Below are 21,679 nucleotides of genomic sequence, written 5' to 3'. Positions count from 1 at the left end.
TTGTTAAAGGGAAAAAATGTCACTGAAATGGCGAGAACTGATTAAACTTTATGGTCAAGAATGGAGATCACAGTTATGACTAACCTGCGTGTCTGCATGAGAACAGATTGGTGTGTGCATCAAGGTGGTGCTGTACAGAATTTGTTTCAGGTTTTTTTTTCTTCTGGGGGGGGGTCAAATGCTCATTACCTTTTTATAGTCTTCAGATTAACACGAGATCTGCGTGAAATGCAACTCCTGCGCTGCATATGAATATTAATAAACATTAATTATTAGTATTAATAACAATAATTGATAATTGTTAATAATAACTAATACTTACATAATTAGTAATTACTAATAATTACTAACAATTAATTATTAATAATAATGTTATTAATAATAATTGTTTGCAAATTCCTCCGGGATTAATAAAGTATCTATCAAGCAATTTGTCTGTCTGTCTGTCTGTTATACAGTAAAACTACACTTCAATTAAAGCAAGTTATATTTGCAATAATAACAAAAATTAATAGCTGTAACTTGACGATAAAATGGTTACTATTCTGATAATTTAAAAAAAAAACAACCACAGTGTTTTTTTAAATATACTATAGTTATTCTTAACGACATAAAAAAAATCCTTTTCAATAAATTAAATCATCCACAAGCCGAGTGCAGTCACAGATGTCCTGTTGGCCTTTTTTTCGCCCATTTGCAGGTACGTGGAGGACCGGATGAAGTTAATCGACACCGGCAACGGAGAAGTGTTCCGACCGAATAGTATGCGTTGCGTGTGGGTGTCTTGGACTGTAGGGGGCGCCACCGTCTTTAATTCCCCATTAGGAGGCGGGTTTTCAGGTGCTGTAATTGAACCTTTCTGCTTTCCGTACAGGAATTTGCTGTCTGGATTACGTCATTCATCCTGGCAGCGACAAGAAAGCAACTCAGTGAGTGTAACGTTAGCTCGTCTTTTACTGAAGAATTAAGTGGATTTGAGTGTTTCTTGTCTGTCGTTTTCGATATTTTATGATGCTTGTTTCCTGGCTTGAGTATTATTGAAGTTTGATGCGGCTCTTGATGCTTCGACATGAAACATTTGTGAACGGTTTGGCAAATCGACGACACCCTCAGAAGGTAGATGGAGGAACCAGAAGGTGAGGAATTTTTCAGGTTGCATTTTTACCATGAGGAGGGGTTAAGGTTGTCGTCTTGTCTGCAGCTTCAGCAATATGTCAAACCTGATTCTCCTTCCCTCAACTAAATACCTGTGCTAGTTTCAGATACAGAAACTGCTTTATTCCTGCATTCATCTGTCATCGATCATGTTTTTTGCAGACACACATGGTTGTTACTGCGCGGGTTGTGGAGGAAAAATCCAAGATTCGTTCCACATTAAAGTTCTCCACGATACCTGGCACAACGCCTGCTTTCAGTAAGTGTTAGTTTATTTTTCGTAATACATGCAGTGCCTGAGCTCCGTTTTGACAAAAAGGGGGGGTTGGGTGTTGACATGGGTACAATTGTTTGGTCATTTTCTGTTCGTCAGCATACCAACTGCTTTGTTTTATGCTTGTTTGTTTGTTTGTTGTTGCTGTTTTGTGCCCTTTAACAAATGGCTTTGGGGATCACCCCTGAAGCTTCTGTCTTGTCACCTACTCATGGTCTTACATCTGCTTGTAAGAATTCACCATTGTGTTTGTGCACAAAGTGTCCCACGGAGAATTCCTGCTGCTGTCGGAGCTGTCAGACTGCTGGATGAGGGGGCTGCTGGTTTTTAAACGCAGATTAGTTAGTAGAATACTCCGGCTGGCCTTGAGGACTTTGCTCATGTTGTCAGGCTCGGCTCTGGAAATCAGTGATTGGCTTTCACTGCTCACTGCCCCTTAATGAGATTTCTTTAAAGGGCAGTGAACCTATGATGGTTGTAGTGCCCCACCTCTAACTTGAACTTGTTCTCCAGAGAAATAAGACAACTCATATTTAGAGATGATTAAACTTTTGCCAGTTAAAACTGTCCTGATTTGAATTAATGCCAGGATCACAACGGTGTTTTTAATGAGAAGAGTGCATGGTCAGCTTTTTCTCAGAAGCCACATTCTGCCAGGGGTACCCAAAAATAGGTTTTATTTCCACAGACTGGCTTCTGTCAACTGAAATAGCTTTCTTGAAGTTTTCAGCCAGTGTGTATCAAGTTGTCCGGACATAACCTACGATTCCAACAACACAAGCAGCTGCTTTTATCACTTTCAGAGGCAACTGAGTCATGAATGATCCCCTACCTCCTTAGGGCTGGACTCTTTAAGTTTTTGGTTTCTCCCTTTGCTAATCTTTAAAAAACTTTCAGCTGCACCAGTTAACAGTTCCAATATAAGATATTGTAAAAAGATCTTCAGGAGTAAATATGCGGTTCACCGTATTTACTTCTGAAGAAATGCAGTAGTCGGTCTCTGGTTCGACTGCTGGGTTGAGGTATATTTACTGTGAATGAAATATACTGTTTTTATACTGTGTGTGTGTGTGTGTGTGTATACAGAGAGAGAGCAATGCCTTCAATCATGTTTAATATAATGAATTCAGCTCTCATTTTATAAAAAAAAAGCCAAATATCTGAGTCCTTTGGAAATTGAAAAACAAAGAGTACGTGGCGCTGTTTATTTGATACCACTTGCAGTGTTCCTATTGTCTATTGTCCACATGCTGCCACTCTACCATGTACCTCCACCTTGTTTAACATTCTTAAACGCTGATGTCATTCTTGTTCCAGTTTTCCAGTAAACCTTAGTAGTGCTGTTCAGACCTATAGGTATCAGCGCATTCCAGTCTGCTGCGCTGTGCATTCCAAGACAGCAATTCAGTACCTTCAGAAAAGTGTGTTTGTTTTTTTTAATAAATATAAATTACGTATTGAAACACATGATCATGATTCTAGGGCAAAATATATGTATTTTAAATTTCTGTAAGATACAAAAGATGGTTACATTTGATCTGTTCTATTTAAGAAAAATGAAACTTTTCAGCACCTACGAAATTTCTTGTGATGCTGAAGATAAAATGTGTGTTTATGAAATGTTCCTAATATAATGTGCCTGTATTTTCTTTAATGTTTGGGCGTTTATGATTAATATTGTTGTCATGATGAAGGCAAGATGGCTTTAACTTTTCAAAAATAGGAAGAAGAAGAATCAACTTTTAGTCATCCCATCTACGGGACGGCAGCTATGATGACCTGTGTTGAGTGTCTGATTGTAATAAGAACAAGACAACCAAACAGTATTGCAACTGTGATGTGATGACTGTACTGTCATGGGGGTCTAGTTACAAATATAGAGCACTTGTGATCCACAGGAGAGATAACTGTCACTCTCCACTCCTTAAAAAGTTTACTGCTGACAAATTTGGAACACAACAACTCAGTCAGAATTCCAGTAAGACTTGGAAACACTCCCTTTAAGGTCTTCAAGGCCACAACTCAAGGTCTCTCTTTTACTCTCTCTTTGCTGCAACCAAACGATACCCACCAGCAGGATATGTGTATTTAAAGGAAATGACTAATGCTTGCCCTTGGTGTTTGTGTAGGCACGACCTTTTGTATTGTCATTGAAGACAAACCAGAGGTTCCTGCTCCATTTTACCATCACATACACAAGGACACAAGGAAGCTAATTGAGTCTACACCAATCATTGTATCTTGTATTATTCTGAGGTCTTCATGGACAATAGAGGTAATTTATCTGCTGGTTGTGTCTCAGAAGCCTTTATATTTGTGCTGAGTTGGACATAGTGGAAAGTTTTGGTTCTCCTGCCATACCTGGACAGATACTGAACGTCATGCATAACTGTTGGCTTACGACACTTCAATGAAATGTCTCTGTTTTCTTTTGTGCAGACATATTTTTGAAATGGCTACACTGCCGTCACCTGGTAGACTCAATACCAGTCATACTAGCACTGTTTTCATGATACAGCTTGATCAACACTGGATTTTGAGGTTGAATGAAGACAAAATTAATTAAAGTATCTGGTATTATGGCTTTTGCCATGTTGTTATTTTCTGCAAGCAGACATTATGATATTGAGGGAGAACATTTGAGAACAACAGATTTGACTGTGAACCCAAGGACCACTTGTGGTGATTAGTCAATAACAAGAGTCAATATCACACTAACCTTGTGTGCATACTTTTGCTTTCACCACAGACGAGCAAACTGATTTGCTTCCTCTTTCTTATTTGTAAAGCCGTTACATGGATGCTGCTTGATGTTGAAGACTGAAACCTTGCTCTGATGTTTCATCGGGTAACCCCCTCAAACGTGGTCTTCCTCCGTCTTAACTAAGGCCAGAAACCTTTGAGATATGCCGAGCCTTTGCCAGAATCATTAAGCCGGCATCTACTTTACCTGCAGTGCAGGGAGTAAAGTTATTTAAGACACAGTAGAAAATTACTGCCAGCCTGCACCAAATTAAAAAGTACATTAAACAACAAATGTCCACACAAGCAGAAATTCTAGACTTGTTTTAGGCATCCAGTGCAATATTGTTCATATTAAATGATGGGTTTTCCCAAAGTACATGAAAATATGCACTAAACTAAACTACTGGATTCTGTCCCTTTTCAGCCTCAGCTCTGTAGACATTTGTGTCATAGTATTTTTTATTCAAGGGTGAAATATCACAAGTATTATCCTAATTCTGATCATTCTCTCATAATGAAAACAGGTTAAATTACATATGTCTTTCCTGTTGAAGGTCATCATTCTACATTGTGCTGTGCAAATGTGACACAAACTGTTATTGTCTTGTCAGATGTTCTGTGTGCTCTGACCACCTGACCAACTGGTATTATGAGAAGAATGGGAAGCTGTACTGTCGCAAACACTACTGGGAGAAGTTTGGCGAACTCTGCCATGGCTGCTCTCTGCTCATGACTGGACCCGCCATGGTAAGCAGTCGTTTGATGCCCTCGCAGGGGATGATGTTAAACTATGTACTCAGATTTTGTAACCAAATCAACCGTAAAGCTGGACTTTAAGAGTTCAAGGCTGGTGGTTGGTGACTGTGTGAGGCCTGACCACTGTTTTATAGGTGAATGCCAGACTTTTAAAGTGTGCCTTAACATAATTTTGCAACAACTACTAACAATTTCCTTCTACTAAAAATTACAAGAAAGCACGCAGAGAGAGTTGATGCTTTTGGTCTTCCAATTTCAACCTACCAAAGAGATTAATACTGAGATGCTTGTGGTGGTGGTGGTGGGGGTGGGGTTAGGGCCATTATTACATTTACAGATGAGTGACACTTTCATTCAGCTGCCACTGAACATAGCAGTTAGTGTTCCCAACCTCACTTGTGAAATCCCCCTCGAGGCCCCATAATGTTCCCTCTCTGTGAGGACGTTCTGCACTCTTCACTTGCCAGAGCACACAGAAGAGCACAGATCATGAGGTGGGTTTGGAACCCATCCTGATGGGTGAGGTGATATGTGGATATTACACAGTCTTTGATCTGCTGTTAAAGCAATAATTAATTACTCAAAGTTTTGACTAATGTATGGTTAACTCTCCGTCCTCCGAACTAGAAAGTAATAAACCTTTGAACCATATCTTCATATACTTTTGAGGTTATAATTATTCACTTAGTCAAGCCAGATTTGAAATAAAACAAGGAATAGTAATGAAGCATCAGAGAATCGGCACGTTTTGGAATGGAATCAAAATGCCAGCCAACTTTGACGCAACTATTTACAAGGTGACATGAAACTCAGGTAACAGCAGCTCACAAACTGTCACTTTTTTTGTCCCAGCGTAACACAAAGAAACTCTTCTGTTTAGTGCTAGCCTGCTGCTTCATTCGCCAGTGAAACCAAGTGTTTCTGGCTGATTTGGAACAGCAGCCTCCGGGCCAGAAAGAGGATCATTGATCAGGCTTGCCAGCAGCAGAGGAGGGTTATGCAGTGCTACATTCTGTTGCTGAACATTTTGGGTTGTTTTTTTTTTTTCTTTTCTGGTTTTACAGTTTTTACACACCTGTTTTATTAATTCTTCCACTTTCTGGCAAAACGTGTCGCAGCTCAGCCTTGCTGTTAGCATTTGGCAGGTTGTTAGTTAGCAGATTGGTGGTGGTGCTTCTGCTCTTGCCGTGAAGGCGGGGAGTTACTCTTGAAATGACATCATGATTTGGCCAACATCACTCTAATCTTTTGTTTTTTCATGCCACAAAAATTCAGAAATCACGTACAACCATATAGTTCGTAAAACAATTAAAAACAGAATGTAATAATTTGAACTGAAGTATCTAACTGTCATAAACACTCTTTAACTTTGCAACACTGAACAGCATATTTTCCGGTATTCTCATGATCATGTCCATTTTGTTTGAAACGTGTCGTTGGTTTAAATGTCAGCATGGCGCCTCACATATTCTACTGTACTCCTTAATATACTGTGTGTGGGTATGGTAATCTTGTGTAATGTTTCACCAGTTTATTGCTGTGTCGAACTAGACACAGGGAACTTACTGAATTTGACTGAAGATCCAGTCACTTTCAAAAATATCTGCCTGCTGTTTCGTTTTGCCAAAAACAAACAGTTAACCCAAGCCATTCTGTATCAAGAATGTGTCATTCATTAAGACCATATTGGTGTGTTGTGTTAAATTAATACGCAATCCACATTTAATAACCATCCCTTACACAATACCACTGACAACTCTTTATTTAAATATTCTGATCATCTGTCTTAATCAGAAGCTAGACTTTCAATGATAACGTCAGCAGGATGAGGGTCCGACTTGTGGAGGGAGGTGATATGCGAGATCCAGATGGTGTGAGAGTAAAGCAGATGTTGATGTTGTGTTTGACACACTTGCAAAACATCACACACACCTTTTGACAGGCAGAACCAAACAGAGCAGCCATATCAGTCATCTCTGCTTCGGAAGATCAGTCCATTTGTTTTGTGGTTCCAGGTGGCCGGAGAACACAAGTATCATCCCGAATGCTTCGTGTGTCTGAGCTGTAAGGTGGTGATTGAGGACAGGGATACCTACGCCTTAGTGGAACGCTCACAGCTCTACTGGTAAGAGACACACCCGGGCCTTTCTTCAGCTGTTTGCATGTAGTGACACTGTGGTAATGACGCAGCAGGCAGCTACTGGGTTCACACCAGTCTCGACATGTAGGTAGATTGTTTAGTGTTGATGTCAAGTTGATACGTGTGTTACTTTGTTGTATAACATTGTGAAATTTTTACCCTTACATCAAATGTTGTTAATTATCTGAAGTTATTATTGAGAGATTAATTTGAAGAAAAGCCGTGTCCTGAGGTTTTGAGTCACTATCCCATGATTTCTTCTTTGTGACGCACCAACGATTCGCCCTCTTTTCTGTTGAGTACAGCGGAAAATGCTACAAACAGGTTGTCCTCACGCCCATGTTGGAAAAGCGCTCACACGACTCGGTCCTGGACTCCTTGCCCCACACAGTGACCCTCATCTCAATGCCCTCTGCAGCCAACGGCAAGAGGGGCCTGTCGGTGTCGGTGTCCAGGGACATCAATGGCTCTGCCAGCGTTCAAGTCAAAGAGTAAGAGAACACACGTATACAGTAGTCCATCGTGTCGGAATGATGATACATTTGGTAAATAGCAGGATCCAGATGTAGGCAGTGTTTTCACTTGGACACATTTATATAATAGCACCACCTCCACATCTATAGTTCGGATACACACATAAATAAATTTGTACCGTGTTGTTCCAGAGTCAGAGGGATGCTCATTAGCCCAGAGGTGCGGAATGCCATCCACGTCGGGGACAGAATCCTGGAGATCAATGGCCTTCCTGTTGGTACACTGCTGGAGGAGGAGGTGGGTGTGCACCCCCACCCCTACCTGTCATGTGGGGTGATAAGTGATCTGATATACCAAGCTAATTAGTGTTACTATTAGAAGCAGAGTGCAATTTGTCAAATTATAGAAGCTGTTATTATGCAACAGATGTGATAGATGTGGCGTTCCTGTCATTCCTCCATCATTTATTCATTCTTCAGCAGGGTGAGGACCAAGAACTCATTGACACAACCTCACCCTCTCTGCGTTATTCCTTTGTAGCAAATTGAATATTTTGATTGTTTTCAAAATCCCAACTAGATGATCCTGTTTCCTTCATACCACAGCGCCGTGTCTCCACAATAGCTGTCTACCTTGATTTGAACAAGTTTTTATGACTAGTTCAGCTACTTCCTGTATGTCTAATTGCAGCCAGTTTTATTCATTACATTGGGTTTCTGATACTAAGTGTATGGTAACATCAGGATTTTCATGTTGAAATAATATACAGTACCATTCCATCCTGTTTTTTCATACCTCAAATCCAGGGGGAAAATGATGTTTTTCCAGGAACTAGAATCTAAAAGTGTTTTAACCTTGACTTGTTTGTTTGTTTGTAGGTGGATGATCTTGTTCATTGCACAAGTCACACTCTGCAGCTGCTTATCGAGTATGATCCTGTCAGGCAGCGGTTCGAGCAGCTCAGACTGGGATCACAGAGAACCACTCTGGGAGTTCCGGCCACCTCCAGAATGCGAATGTCGTCACCTTCTGACGCGGTGCTGGAGAGAACAGACATGGTTGATGAAGGCACACTGAAAAGGAGATCTTTGAGGTATGTAAGAACACCCTAGAGCAATACTGTTTATATATGTATTGTTGACCGGACAACAGCAGACTGGACATCTGTACTTTTTGATTAAAATTTTTAATCTGCCCCCTTTTGCTGTGTTGCAGGCGCAGTAACAGCATATGTAAATCTCCTGGGCCAAATTCTCCTAAAGAGACACCTTTTATCACCCGAGACATTGGGCGCTCTGAATCTTTGAGGTCCTCCAGCAGCTGCTCTCATCGCATCTTCCGACCATGTGACCTCATTCATGGAGAAATCCTGGGAAAAGGCTTCTTTGGACAGGCGATCAAGGTTAGCATCAAGCTGTGACCTTGTCCTGTCGCCATTCAGGACTTCTCTGGTTTTACCTGCATTTTAAATTAAACCTGTTGCTATGTTGCCCCTCTGAAAGGTGACTCATAAAGCAACTGGAGAGGTGATGGTGATGAAGGAGCTGCTCCGTTGTGATGAGGAGACCCAAAAAACCTTCCTGAAGGAGGTAATTCTCGTTCCCTGTTTCTGGATTGTGTTATTTCTCATAATCAAAACTGAAATTATGTCCATAGTCGTACATTTAACTTTTGGAGCCATATTATTTTCATGTTTTTGCCTCATCAGGCTAATGGGAAAACCTACCATTAAATTCTTGTTATGTGTGAAGAATCTAATAGTAGAACTGTCGTCTCTTTTTCAGGTCAAAGTGATGCGAAGCTTGGATCACCCCCACGTATTAAAGTTCATTGGTGTGCTTTACAAGGACAAGAGGCTTAATTTGATAACAGAATTCATCGAGGGAGGCACACTCAAGGATTTCATCAGAGACACTGTGAGTTAACCTGGTTGATTCCTTTAACTCTGGTCTCCTCCACCATACAGCACAAAAACTAAAACTACAGCAAGAACTGTGTGCAGTGTGGGAGGAGACTGACCTGCAGTAAACTCTGTGCTGATAAGTGGGCTCTGTGCTCCACAGTAGGCTGGTTGGCATGTCAAGTGGTGAAGATGCTGAGTGGGAAAAGTTCTAGAAAGCTTTCACAAGTTGAGTCTGTAAGAGTTGTGATCCCTACCTCCTATAGAAAAGTGTTTTTGAAGAGCAGTTCAGAGAGTAATAAGGGGAGGAATGGTAGAGTCTTCTGTATCCAAACATGTTTGGAGTTACTGTGGGAGTTGTTTTCTATTTAATTGGATAAGGATTCTTTTTTCTTAATGTTAAAACCACATTTTTGGCAGATTTTCTTTTCATTAGATAGTACAGCTGAAGATTGTGAGAATTCGAAAGATGGGGGGGGGGGTTGTAGACTGTTTCTACCTTGGTATAGAATGACTTTGTATTTGTCTAAATTATGCATTTTAGCCCTAGAAGGGCCTTTTTTCTTTGCCTAATTTCTGTTTCTTCACTCTGGACTAACAGGACCCGTTTCCATGGAAACAAAGGGTGAGCTTTGCAAAGAGCATTGCTTCTGGCATGGTAAGTTGGCCTCTTTCAAAGACATCACCACTGATGATAGCTGCCTAAATGTGTCGAAGGCCCCGTCCACACGATGACGCAACTTTTTGAAAATGCAACTTTTTTGTTGCGTCTTCCGTCCACACGACAAAGCAAATATCCGGAACGAAAACGCAACTTTTTGAAAACGCTGGCCAAGGTGGATTTTTTTGAAAACACTGGGTCTGCGTTGTCGTGTGGACGGTGTATGCGCAACTTTTTTTATCCGGGGGGCGTGTCCCTGGGACCAAAACCGCTGTGACGCCATGCATGTGACCCGTGTCTACATGTACAAACGGAGCTAAAACCGGCTAATTTATGATGTATAACAGCTCCACGTCGAAGATGCGTTGATAAATATGCTTTGCACTTAAATATTTGTCTGTTTCTTTATTTATATGTTATAAAGTTAATATATGTATTTATTTATTTATTCATTCATTCATTCATTCACGTTCCTCGCCAAAGACGCCGACGCCAGTTCTGGGTCAGACCAGGATGCGCTGCCTGCTGGTGGGAGAACTCGGATGGAGGTCGTCCTCCAGGAGGAACACCGTGAATTTCCTCACGTCCCGGTCCTCTGCTGTCGTTCTCTTGAGTTGTTCTGCTGATACACGTGTTTATCAACGCACTGATGCGTTTACGTGTAGACGGAGATTTTTTTTTTGATAATGCTGTCGTGTGGACGCGAATCGTTTTCGATGCGTTTTCAAAAAATCCCGGCATCGTGTGGACGGGGCCTGAGAGACCATTTACACAGTATCTGTTTCACCTCAAAACAGAATCTTTTGTTACCTTGGGCTCCATTTGCACCACAATGGTAGCTTCCAAGTGCAAACCCACTAACATTTCAATAAGCCACTCTACTGTAGTGTAAGTGAGCAAAACCACAAATCCACTCAAGATGATGTGGACACTGTCTCACTGCATAGATATTTATTACAGTTCCTCAGTATTCAGAAAAAAACTTTTTTCATATAAACAGAATCTAGTTGTCTCACAGGAGTCCCACCATGAATTAAAGATACTTTAGGTTGGGGGGAAAGTTGATAAGATATGAATAACTTATGAGAATTATTATAGATGCCTGCAGCAGAGATCAAGTGCTGTGAAATGTTTTACAATTGCAGATGTATGATTTTTAATCTCCTGACTTTCCTCTGTTTCAGGCTTACTTACACTCAATGAGCATCATACATAGAGACCTCAATTCTCACAACTGCCTGGTTAAGCTGGTAAGTAACCTGGTGCCTTGCCAGTAGTCGCACATCATAACAGTTGGTATACATGGAATTGCTTCCCAGAAGAGGTTTTCTTTCCAAAGACAATATTGTCTATTTCTTGACAAGAATTGTAGACAATGTCTAAAATATTATTTTATGTCTTTATGTATTACAAGTTCTAGTAGTGTTACCTCACAGCAAAACAGTTCAAGGTTCGAGCCCTGTTCTGTGTCGAATTCGGATGTTCTCCCCGTGTCTGCTCGAGTTTTCACCGGTTTCTCCTGCGAAAACCTCCAAAAACATGTACTCCATGGCTATTGGTCTGTCCCAAAATTGTCCATAGATATGAGTGTGTGGGTGAGTGGTTGTTTGTCTTTTGTGTGGTTCCCTGTCCCATGCCTGTAAGTCTGATGGGATAGGCTCCAGTGACAAAGCGGTTCAGAAAATGAATGAATGAATGATTCTTTAACTTTGTAAAGCTTTGAATCTCACTCTTTTATCAGTGGAATTAGTTTGTAAAAGTACATATTGTCAAAGTTAGCTTTTCTCTCCACAGGACAACACTGTGGTCGTTGCTGACTTTGGACTGTCTCGTCTCATAGTCGAAGACAAAGTTAAACCTCCGCCTGAAAAACCTTCCACCAAGAAGAGGTTGTTTAGACGTTCTGATCGAAAGAAGCGGTACACCGTCGTTGGAAACCCTTACTGGATGGCTCCAGAGATGCTAAATGGTGAGCTGCTAACCCAAAAATAGGTTTTATTTAGAGCTGAGAATTAGTTCCTCGTGTCAGTGGGTGCATTTATTTATTCTTTACATCCCGCTTCAAAGCAGAGATGTATTGTAATTGTCAGTGTTCGTTCGTCCGTCCGTCCATCTGTTAGTCCACCAAATATCGTCGAAAGCATTGCAGATAGAAAGATGAAACAAAAAGCACAATACTCAGGCAGCAAAGGGGATGAGAATGAGATGATGACCTTGACTTTGAGAAAACTAGGTCAAGGTCAAATTTCAACTTTTGTACACTCAGGAACCGGATAAGATAGATCAAAGCTAGTGCTTTGATTTATGACAGTAGGTCAGAGCACTAGCTTTGATTTTTGACCTATTCAAGTAGACCACGGTTAAATTTTGAATTCAGGGGTGTCATGGGATGTTGCAGTCCGTGACTGCCTTGTTTCTTCTTTTTTCAGGTAAACGCTACGATGAGAAGGTGGACATTTTCTCCTTTGGAATTGTTCTATGTGAGGTAAGAGCACAAAATAGTGTTGAGATTTGGCCTGACGGTTAAATCTCTTGGGGCGTTCACGTGACGGGAAAATTAAGCGCTGACGGAAATCTTTGTCACAGTACTAGCCCTAATGGGGACGTTGTTCTTGTCCAGCTCAGCCATAGCCTGTAGCTCACCATACTAGTCATTCTACATTCCAACCCTCAGCTTTGAGATGAGCTCTAGATACTGATTGGCCGAGCATATTCAATATAATTTTTGGCTTTCAACATAAATTAAATCAAGTTATTTGCCGACAGCCGGTCCGCCTCCTTGTCCGTGCTGTCATGGAACCGTTGCATGGGACGGACAAAAAGGAAACACTTTTTTCTAATAATATACAAATAAATACACTTCATACATGATTTATTTATTATTGATAACTTATTATGCGTCATGTGTCATTTATGTTTTGAAGTGCTGTGTCAGCCATATGTTTTGGTTTGTGCTTCATATACTCACCCTGATGTTTGCATTTCTACATTACCCTCTCTTCTGTCTGATGATGCAGATCATTGGAAAAGTCTATGCAGACCCCGAGTGCCTCCCCAGAAATTTGGATTTTGGCCTGAATGTTGGAAAGTTTGTGGAGAAATTCCTCCCTGAAGACTGTCCACCACCTTTCTTTCCACTGACTGTTGCCTGCTGTGACCTCACACCAGATAACCGGTGAGAAACTGCTGTTATTGTAATGCATACAGTTGTCACAATATGTATTTGTATGTAACCTGAAGAGGCAGAGGTATTCAGCAGCCATGTTGTAAATACATGTTAAGTATGTTAAAAAAAATCTAGGAATATTGGTGCTCATCACTGTGAGAGCAGCCAGTTATTTCATCTCAAATAAACTGCTGAAGCAATTGAGGGAAGGAAAACTTCTTTCAGATGCCATCTTTACCAGATTTCTTCCTAGTGTTTTCTCTCTATGTTCAAAATGGTTTCAACCCTAAATCTTTCTCTGTGCTCTCCCCTTTTCCTCTAGTCCATCCTTCCAGAAGTTGGAAGACTGGTTGGAAGCTCTGTCCCTCAACCAAGAGCTGGGGATCCCCATACCGGCCGAACTGGATGAACTGCATCTGAGTCTGAGTCAACTCCACTGGCCTAAAGACATGTCAGCACAGGACACAGATCAGGCTTCAGACCCGATAGTGGAGTCACCTGATTCGTGCAGCCTGACAGCCAATGGCACCTAAGAGCCACACATCTCCTCCAATCACGCCTCTGAACTGATGCACACTGTGGATGAAAGAAGGAGAAAAGTTGCGTTGAACTCGAGCCGTACCTGAACTGGATAACCTGATGTAGCTGGACCAATCTTCCTGAGTGGGACGTTAACTCTTGATTTACACATTGATGAACTGCAACGCAAGTGGAAAAACACATTTCAAAGAGTCATGTTGATAGCTTTTTTAATCTGCTTTGCTCCCAATCAACAAACAGGGTTACACTAATGTTTACTTCTAACAGATGCCAAGCATCTCTTTATTAAGTGCCAGCAGGTTTGTGTTTGTGTTTCTGGTTCTGATGTTGTTTGCTGTTTGTGGAATGCACAGGTTATGAAAAGACCATTCCTTTTGACAGCAGAAACAACAGAGAGCTTTGGTCCGAGTTATCAAAAGGAGGGGCTCACAGAGAGCAGGTTTGACTTATATTAGTAGTAGTGGGAGCAGAACACATGCTGAGCCCAGAGAGTTTCATCTCTCTTAGATTTGACACAAAATGTCAAAGGTCTGGGTTTTTTTCTTCATCCAAGCACAACTAATCTAATTCCTGACAAGATGTTTAAAAGTATTTGATGCTGTACATTATAATCTAAGAACTTTAATGCATCTCTTAGAATGCCAAATGAACACTAATTAAATGTTTTTACGTTTGTGCAACACATTTTTTTCATGAATCTTGATGTACACCTTTGACCCATATAAGAAACAGGGCAGAGGGCCTTAATTCTTGTCGTCAGACATCAACGGTTGATCATAACAATTCATAACTGGATTTTTTTCATGAGCTGTGTACATAGTTGTGTAAATAGCATGACTCTCATTGGTTGACAATTTCTAATGGCATCTCTAGATTTGTAGATTTTTAGATATTGTGCAACGATGGATGTTTTTACCTGTCTGCCATCATCATGCAAGGTACTGAAAACTAATTGTAACCACTATTATTTATATCACTGTCATGTTTTTAAATAAACTCTCCTAAAGTTAGCCTTTGTGACTTTTTTCTATATGCATGTCAGTAAATAATAGCTAGGAATCAGCTTTTCTGGTCCAATCCAGGATCAGTTTTCCTTAAAAGCGCACAAGGAAGCATCATTTACAAGTGCTAGAAAATAGAGTGGACATCACAGATGCTTGATTTGAATCCCAAAGATAATCTCTGATGGGATTTTAGGAGGATGGTCGCTAGCAGCCAAACCCAGGAATGTTACAGAATTGGAGGACATGCTCAACATGAAATGGGCTGTGATTCCTCTGGAGCGCTGCCAGAAGCTGGCATCTGAATAAGCATCACTTTCATAGAGAAATTTAAAAAGTCTCTGCAAAAATGCTTGACAGGTGTTGAACTATTAACAGACTGCAGCAGTATAATATATTTAGTAATAATATTGACGTTTTTTCACAAGCATCTACACTTACTACAAAAATGTATTGTTTACGATGACTGACATGCAGTGCCCAAGAATTACCAACAGAGGGAGTTGGTGTTAAAAAAAATACTGAATCGTGTGATTGACGCTTTATTTTAGTCTCAGTGAGTCTGTATTCATACAAATTCCAAGCACTGCATTCAAATGCTGAATCTTGATTTCAATGTGATTCTTATATGAAGAAAATAATAATTTCAAGAAGCACAAATACATTTACAAAATGGAGCAGTAGTAACCAAAGATTACCAGTGATGTGGATCCACCGATAATCATAAAACAACATCATCCGGAGTGACAAGGAGAGAAAAACACAATACTGTGAAGAGTAACAGTGCATAACATGTAACAAATTGTGTGTGTGTGTGTGTGTGTAAGATGATTTCTACTTTTAGGCAGGTATTCTCTGAATATCGCTTTAATCAGTGGTTCTATTTTTTAAGATGCGAAGAAATGGCCCCTAAATACGAACATCCAGCGGGGAACGATGGACATGCATTTATGTTTTTGAAAAGTTTTCTGTATAAACCTATTGGACCGTATTTTTGCTCCATTCCTGTCTCTGTCTTTAAAAATAAGTGCATAACCCAACTGTCTGATTCCAGGTATCAGCAGCTCAGAACACTGATTCTTCTAAACTTCAGCCTTCTCCTGACGCCATCTGCTCTTTGTTAGGATGACACTATTTTTACCTGAGGACTAACTACTCCCCTCTCATGCTTCCTGAGAGTACGTTGCATATTTCCTGTCACTTCTTAACCTGTGGAAGAAAAGGAAAAGTCCTCTTTCATGCCTGCCAACAGACTGGCCCTGGCAGTCGTACACAAAAGACAATAAAAAGACACAAAATTCAAACGTAAAAGCATCACACAAGGCATTTTCCCTTGTCTTCAGTGGGACTGTTTCATGTTTTCTTGTCCGTCTTAACTCTTCTCCACATCCTCCTCTCGGTACAGCCAGTGGGTCAGTTCGCAAAAACTCTTATATTCGCTATGAAACTACACAACCCTGTGGACAGCACCTCCCCCGCATGGACACACATCAAAAACAGGGTTATAAAGACTTCCCCATTACATACACCATCTTTTTATAATAAATTGATTTCATCCCATAAGAATAAAAACTCTAGCAAGTCAATGTGCATGTGACTCAAAAACCCACAGTCTTACATTAGGTGGCAACCTGTGAATGTATTCATTTGGCTTTCGAATTAGTTGCACTTCTTTCTAGTTGCATTCATTATGTGTCAGATTATCCTGTTTGTGCCTCAGATGTATAAAATAAACCAACATATAAAGACACAGTTCATCTCAAGTCTTTAAAGAGAGCATCGCTCCCCCACTCCTTTTAAAACAGAGGTTACTCAGGGAGGCAGAGAGGAGAAATAAATGTGTGGAGAGTTTGGGTCCACAAAAATCTTGTTTCAGGGTCACCAGCCTGCTCACGCTCCAGGGGTTCCAGACTGCTGGTCCATTAGAGGCTCCCCGCCCTCGACGCCCTCCTGGACCGGACTCGTCTCCTGCTCCGCCGTGACCACGATGGTGTTCTCGTCCACCAGCTCGCAGGTCGGGTTGGAGAAAGCCGACAGCGGCAGCGTGATCCTCTGCATCTCACGCTCATACACCCGCTGCTCGTGCTGCTTCTTTAAATCCCGACCCCTATATAAATACAAAAAAAAAAGATTCATTTTACTGTTCAGGTGTTTCTACCTGGAATAAGCGATCTCTGTATGTGACATAAATCTAATTTAATGTTCTCAAAAACTGATGTGCCTTATAATCCAGTGTGCCTCATAGTGCAGAAAATACTGCACTTGTCAACTAAAGTGCCTCAGGGAGGCATCAGAGAGGGAAATGCCATCAGACCTGAAGATAAGTTCATGTGTAAAGCGTTGGCGCATCTTTTTCAATCCCCTGTTACTCTGGTCTGAACCATTTCTGTTGACCACCTCAGCTAAATATTAATGTAAGGGGCTCCAGGTAATTCCTTCAAGACAGAGCTTGTTTTGGCAAGTGCTGGGTCTGCAGGGACAGACTGGTGAAAGGGAACAAACATCTGACTACCTGGTGACAGTTTTTGTCTTCCAGGGCAACACATTTGTGGGAATCAGCATGAAGCTGCTGTCTATCAACTCCAGGATTCATAACAGCATATCAGAGCTCTTCTGCTCAGCACTGCCCGTGTGTATACCACAGACTCTATAGGTAACAATCCGGTTTGTTTTAGTTTCAAGTAACTTCTCAACACTTTTACCAGAAACTGCTTAATTTTGCAAAGAATGTGGACACGTCTACCATATAACTATCCCTGTAACTGATGATGATGTCACTGCATGCTGAGGGGAGGGTTAACACCCCGACACCATACCCTGCTCATCTATAATCACTGTATATTACTATTTATATATCGCTATAATCACCCATTAAAAATAGAAAACAAAGTCACTGCTAATCAGATTTGAGAGCCAATAGGAAAGAGTGTACGCATTATCTCATGACTGCCACTACACAGGCTCCTCTATCCATGTATCTCCACATCCTGTTGCGGTTGAGGCAAAAAAAAATTTTTTTTTAAAGTGATACGGCTGATTTTATCCAAGGGGATCAACAAAATGCATCATTGGAAAATGGGAACAACAGCTGATGCTCTAAACACCAGAGACCATTCACATGCATACTATCACATGTGGTTAACCGGGTGTGCTGACATTTCTCCTGGGAATCTTAAAGTTCTCAACAACAATACATGCATCGGTGGAAACAGGAAGACACAAGGAAGGTCTAACGCTCCTTATTTTTCAATTATGTTACAAAGACACTGGAAAAGAGTAACTTCTGAGCCTCTGTAATAAAACTCCTGTCACACTGGACCAAATCACCTGTAATTTTACAACAATTTCAATACTGACCTCTTATAGAAGTACCCAAAAGTGATGCCTACGCCGAGGACGATGATAATTGCCATCATGAGGATGCCGATGACGTAGCCTAGAAAACACACAAAAGCACATTGAATGCAACAACCTTTGCATTACTTATAAATACAGTTCATTAAAACTGCAGCTTGGTCTATCACTACAATCACACGTGTGTGCATGTGTGTGTGTGTGTGTGTGTGTGTGTGTGTGTGTGTGTGTGTGTGTGTGTGTGTGTGTGTGTGTGTGTGTGTGTGTGTGTGTGTGTGTGTGTGTGTGTGTGTGTGTGTGTGTGTGTGTGTGTGTGTGTGTGTGTGTGTGTGTGTGTGTGTGTGTGTGTGTGAGTTCTAGCGAAAAGCAACTCACCAAGAGTGCCGAGGTCTTTCTTCTGTTTGGGCCGAGTGCGAACTCGCTGGCTGATCCCGATCACCGGCTGCTCGGCAGCAGCGTCGCTCTGGGGAGGAACGGAATTTGACGGCTGAAGATTCACTGTGGAGGGAGTTGTTCCACTCGGGTCCAGGGATTCAGCGTCTGTTGACTCAGTATAGGTTTGTTCTAAAAGAAAAACACACTGAATTAATTTAAATAAATATACTTTAAGCATTATAAAATATCTTAAACACATCAAAAATTCTCTCACAGTGCTAAAACTTTTTTTGTTTGAGTCAAAACTACGCAATAGAATGGATACTTGGTAATTTTATTCATAGATTTTAACATGGAATTTTCATTAGGTGTGACAGATTACTGTACATTTGTGTAAAAGAGTTGAATATCAGGTTATTTGATCCATACACAGCCTGAAATACACAATACACACACACACACACACAAACACACACACTCTGATTGTGGCAGCGCTGCAATATCATCTACCACAACCAAGTTTTCATTTCTTATGTCGGTAGTAGTTTGTGATTTCTGTTGTGTTCCTTATGATTTGATTATTTCTGAGTGGAGACACATAAATCTAACCCTAAACTGGGTTTGACTCGACTACATGTGGATCATGGAGGACGGTGGTGGTTTCCACGCTGCCGTAGGAAACCCTGAGGCTGCTCCCAGCAGTGAGAGGGTGGGCTCCAACATGTCTGTCTTCACGCACAAAAACAAGTCCTGCCTGCTTGACTCTCCTTCAGGAGACGGAGAGGTTCAACATCTTCCTCTTTAACTCTCTCCTCCGTCCTACAAAAGAAACTTGTTTATGAACTTCACTGGAGTTAAAGGGCGTGAAGTCATAAAGTGGAACAGCCAATTAGATGCCGTCTCCAAGGTAAAAGTGTTTCTCTCTGCCAATGAGCTTTGAGAGGGGCGTGGCCCCTGGCTCTAAGGAAACTGAACTTCCTAAAATGAAACTGCACCACTTTGTCTTTGTGTGGCTACAGGGTTTGTTTTTAGTCACCAAGAAAAAACAAAGGGCAAACTAGCCTCCCAGACATTTCCTGCTGGTTTAAACTTTACCAAATGACCTGTTTATGACAATCACATAATACTTCTGGGCTGATTTGTGAGTTAAAAAACAAAAAAAAACTTTTTTGCTGACCCAACAAACTATTCAATTTTTGCTACAAAACTCACACATCAAGTTCCCATCAAAATGCATCAAGGGGTGCAATGTTTTATTTTTTTTTATTTTTTACCTTCACATGCATCAATCATGCAGAATTGTCTCTGGACCGTCCCATCTGGACCATCTATGTAGCACCAGGGCCTCTCAGAGGCGTCGGGGTTTCGGCAGTGATTGTGGTCTCCAACGCCTACAGGAGGAACATAAAACCAGCACATGGATGTTACCGATTCGTCACGGAAATAAACCACAGGATTCACTAATGATTAACAGTAACTCATCACACCACGATGAAAAGGGCAACGACGAGCACAAAGAAAAGAACAGGCAACTTCAGCACAAGAGGCATTTATCACCATTAAAAGTCAACTGCATGGGAGATGAAGTGCAGGTTATTAAAAAACAATCACTGGGAAACTATTATTATGCAATATCAAAAGTTAAAAGATGGTGCAAGAGGTGTTTGATGTGGACAAAAACAAGGGCTGTGAGAAATCTGTTGAAGCTATCAACATCAGTGGCATTTTTTACATGTTCAGCAGCACAGGAGCAAACACAACTTTCTGCCTCACTTCATGAGACGTTCATTGATCTATGTGTCAGCTGACAAATCGATAAGAGCTGTTTACCTGTGTGTGAATCCGGATTCTCGTTGACATCATAGTCTCTAGAGGTGTTGGTCCAGTTCAGACAGGTCAGACCCGAGGAGGAGCTCTGCTGTGGCCCCCGGTAGTCCACACCACTGGATCTCACACAGTCTGAAAATAACCCAAGGTTGGAACGACTTAAGCAGTGAGAAATATTTAAATTTCGAGATAATCCAGCAACAGTTCACTGATTTTAACAGCAAAACGACTCACTAAATATATATTTTTAAAAAAACATCTATAATTGATCATGTTACCTTTTCGATCTGCAATTGCTGCACTGCCCTCCGCAATCGCCACGCTGAGGAAAACAACGTGCAGAGAGAGGAACATTGTGCAGAGTTGACGGCCTGAATTCACTGTAAACATCGCGGGGACGACGGAGAGCCGCGGTGTGACGCGGACAGCAGCGAACGCTCCGAGAGCACGTGCACGAGATCCAGTTTGGGATGCGCGTGCACGGGTTGACGCGCGCGTGTGCAGCTGGAGTCCCAGCCCTTGTTTTTGTCCGAGCTGAGCTCAGCCTGCTTCATAAACAGCCTTCAGTGGGAGGAGAAGGAGGAGGAGGAGGAGGAGGAGGAAGACTCCCTTTGCAAAAAAACAAAAAAACAAACAAAAAAAAACCTCAAGGTCCTAACGTCTCACAGACTTCAATCGGATTTTCCTAATTCATAATGTCCAAATTGCGTATTTTTTTAACCGGATTAAAAACTCGCATTTTGAAACCTGACTACACATCGATGACGTCATCCGCCCTATACGGCTTCTGATTGGCCTGGTAAAACGATGACGCTCGACACGTCACTGAAAAAACAGTTGCCGAAGGAGGAGCCAAAATATGTTTTCGAATGAATTTTTTGAAAAAAAAAAAAAATCTAGAATTTAGGGTAATTTACAACACAAAATAAAAGCAGCAATTTAAGTGTGAACGAGCCGTTACTGTTATTACTATAATAAATAAGTAAATACATAAATAAATGTTGTCGGTGATGCTAAACTGCAATGCTGCTGAAAAAAGTTAAATCAGACTAATGAAATAAGGGGAAACATTAAATCTAGTAGAATCTGCAATTATACAGGGTTGGGGTTGTTGTTATTTTGCTGCTTTTTAATACACCTCATTAAACAGGCAGAATCATAAGTTTTCTTTTCTAATGAACATACCAGGGAAAGGGTTTATGATCCATTACCATGATACACACACCTCTTTGGAATTTGGATTTGGGGCTTAATGTTAATTAAACTGTTGGCCATTGATGCAGCATTACACTATACTATGTGCCATGTGGA

The 21,679-nt window shown here is 41.1% G+C and overlaps 2 protein-coding genes across 2 annotated transcripts; one reads left to right on the top strand and one right to left on the bottom strand.

Annotated features, from left to right (window-relative positions):
• Positions 1-885: 885 nt before the first annotated feature.
• Positions 886-14,821, top strand: limk2 (LIM domain kinase 2). Its single transcript, XM_068310090.1, has 16 exons — positions 886-1,136; positions 1,318-1,414; positions 4,786-4,921; positions 6,946-7,055; positions 7,376-7,561; positions 7,736-7,841; positions 8,423-8,637; positions 8,760-8,946; positions 9,047-9,133; positions 9,329-9,460; positions 10,046-10,102; positions 11,290-11,355; positions 11,900-12,074; positions 12,535-12,590; positions 13,123-13,280; positions 13,594-14,821. The coding sequence occupies exons 1-16, from the start codon at positions 1,121-1,123 to the stop codon at positions 13,802-13,804; spliced, it is 1,995 nt and encodes a 664-aa protein (XP_068166191.1). The 5' UTR covers positions 886-1,120; the 3' UTR covers positions 13,805-14,821.
• A 520-nt stretch (positions 14,822-15,341) lies between these two features.
• pik3ip1 (phosphoinositide-3-kinase interacting protein 1) lies at positions 15,342-20,995 on the bottom strand. Its single transcript, XM_068310092.1, has 6 exons — positions 20,647-20,995; positions 20,372-20,500; positions 19,816-19,932; positions 18,542-18,730; positions 18,170-18,248; positions 15,342-16,919 (listed from the first exon to the last, which is right to left on the bottom strand). The coding sequence occupies exons 1-6, from the start codon at positions 20,756-20,758 to the stop codon at positions 16,703-16,705; spliced, it is 843 nt and encodes a 280-aa protein (XP_068166193.1). The 5' UTR covers positions 20,759-20,995; the 3' UTR covers positions 15,342-16,702.
• Between the last annotated feature and the right edge of the window lie 684 nt (positions 20,996-21,679).

Source organism: Antennarius striatus, chromosome 3, assembly GCF_040054535.1.
Source record: "Antennarius striatus isolate MH-2024 chromosome 3, ASM4005453v1, whole genome shotgun sequence".
Lineage (NCBI taxonomy): Eukaryota > Metazoa > Chordata > Actinopteri > Lophiiformes > Antennariidae > Antennarius > Antennarius striatus.
Note: the sequence above shows the minus strand (reverse complement) of the source record. Positions and strands in the feature narration are given on the sequence as shown.

Excerpts from the sequence above, each read along its gene's own strand:
- limk2 (XM_068310090.1), top strand. Across the intron at positions 1,415-4,785 it reads TGGCACAACGCCTGCTTTCA|ATGTTCTGTGTGCTCTGACC; the intron begins GTAAGTGTTAGT and ends TTGTCTTGTCAG. Across the intron at positions 7,842-8,422 it reads GTACACTGCTGGAGGAGGAG|GTGGATGATCTTGTTCATTG; the intron begins GTGGGTGTGCAC and ends GTTTGTTTGTAG.
- pik3ip1 (XM_068310092.1), bottom strand. The coding sequence starts at position 20,758 with ATGTTTACAGTGAATTCAGGCCGTCAACTCTGCACAATGTTCCTCTCT. Across the intron at positions 18,249-18,541 it reads GAAAGACCTCGGCACTCTTG|GCTACGTCATCGGCATCCTC; the intron begins GTGAGTTGCTTT and ends TGTGTTTTCTAG. Across the intron at positions 16,920-18,169 it reads TTTGGGTACTTCTATAAGAG|GGGTCGGGATTTAAAGAAGC; the intron begins GTCAGTATTGAA and ends GTATTTATATAG.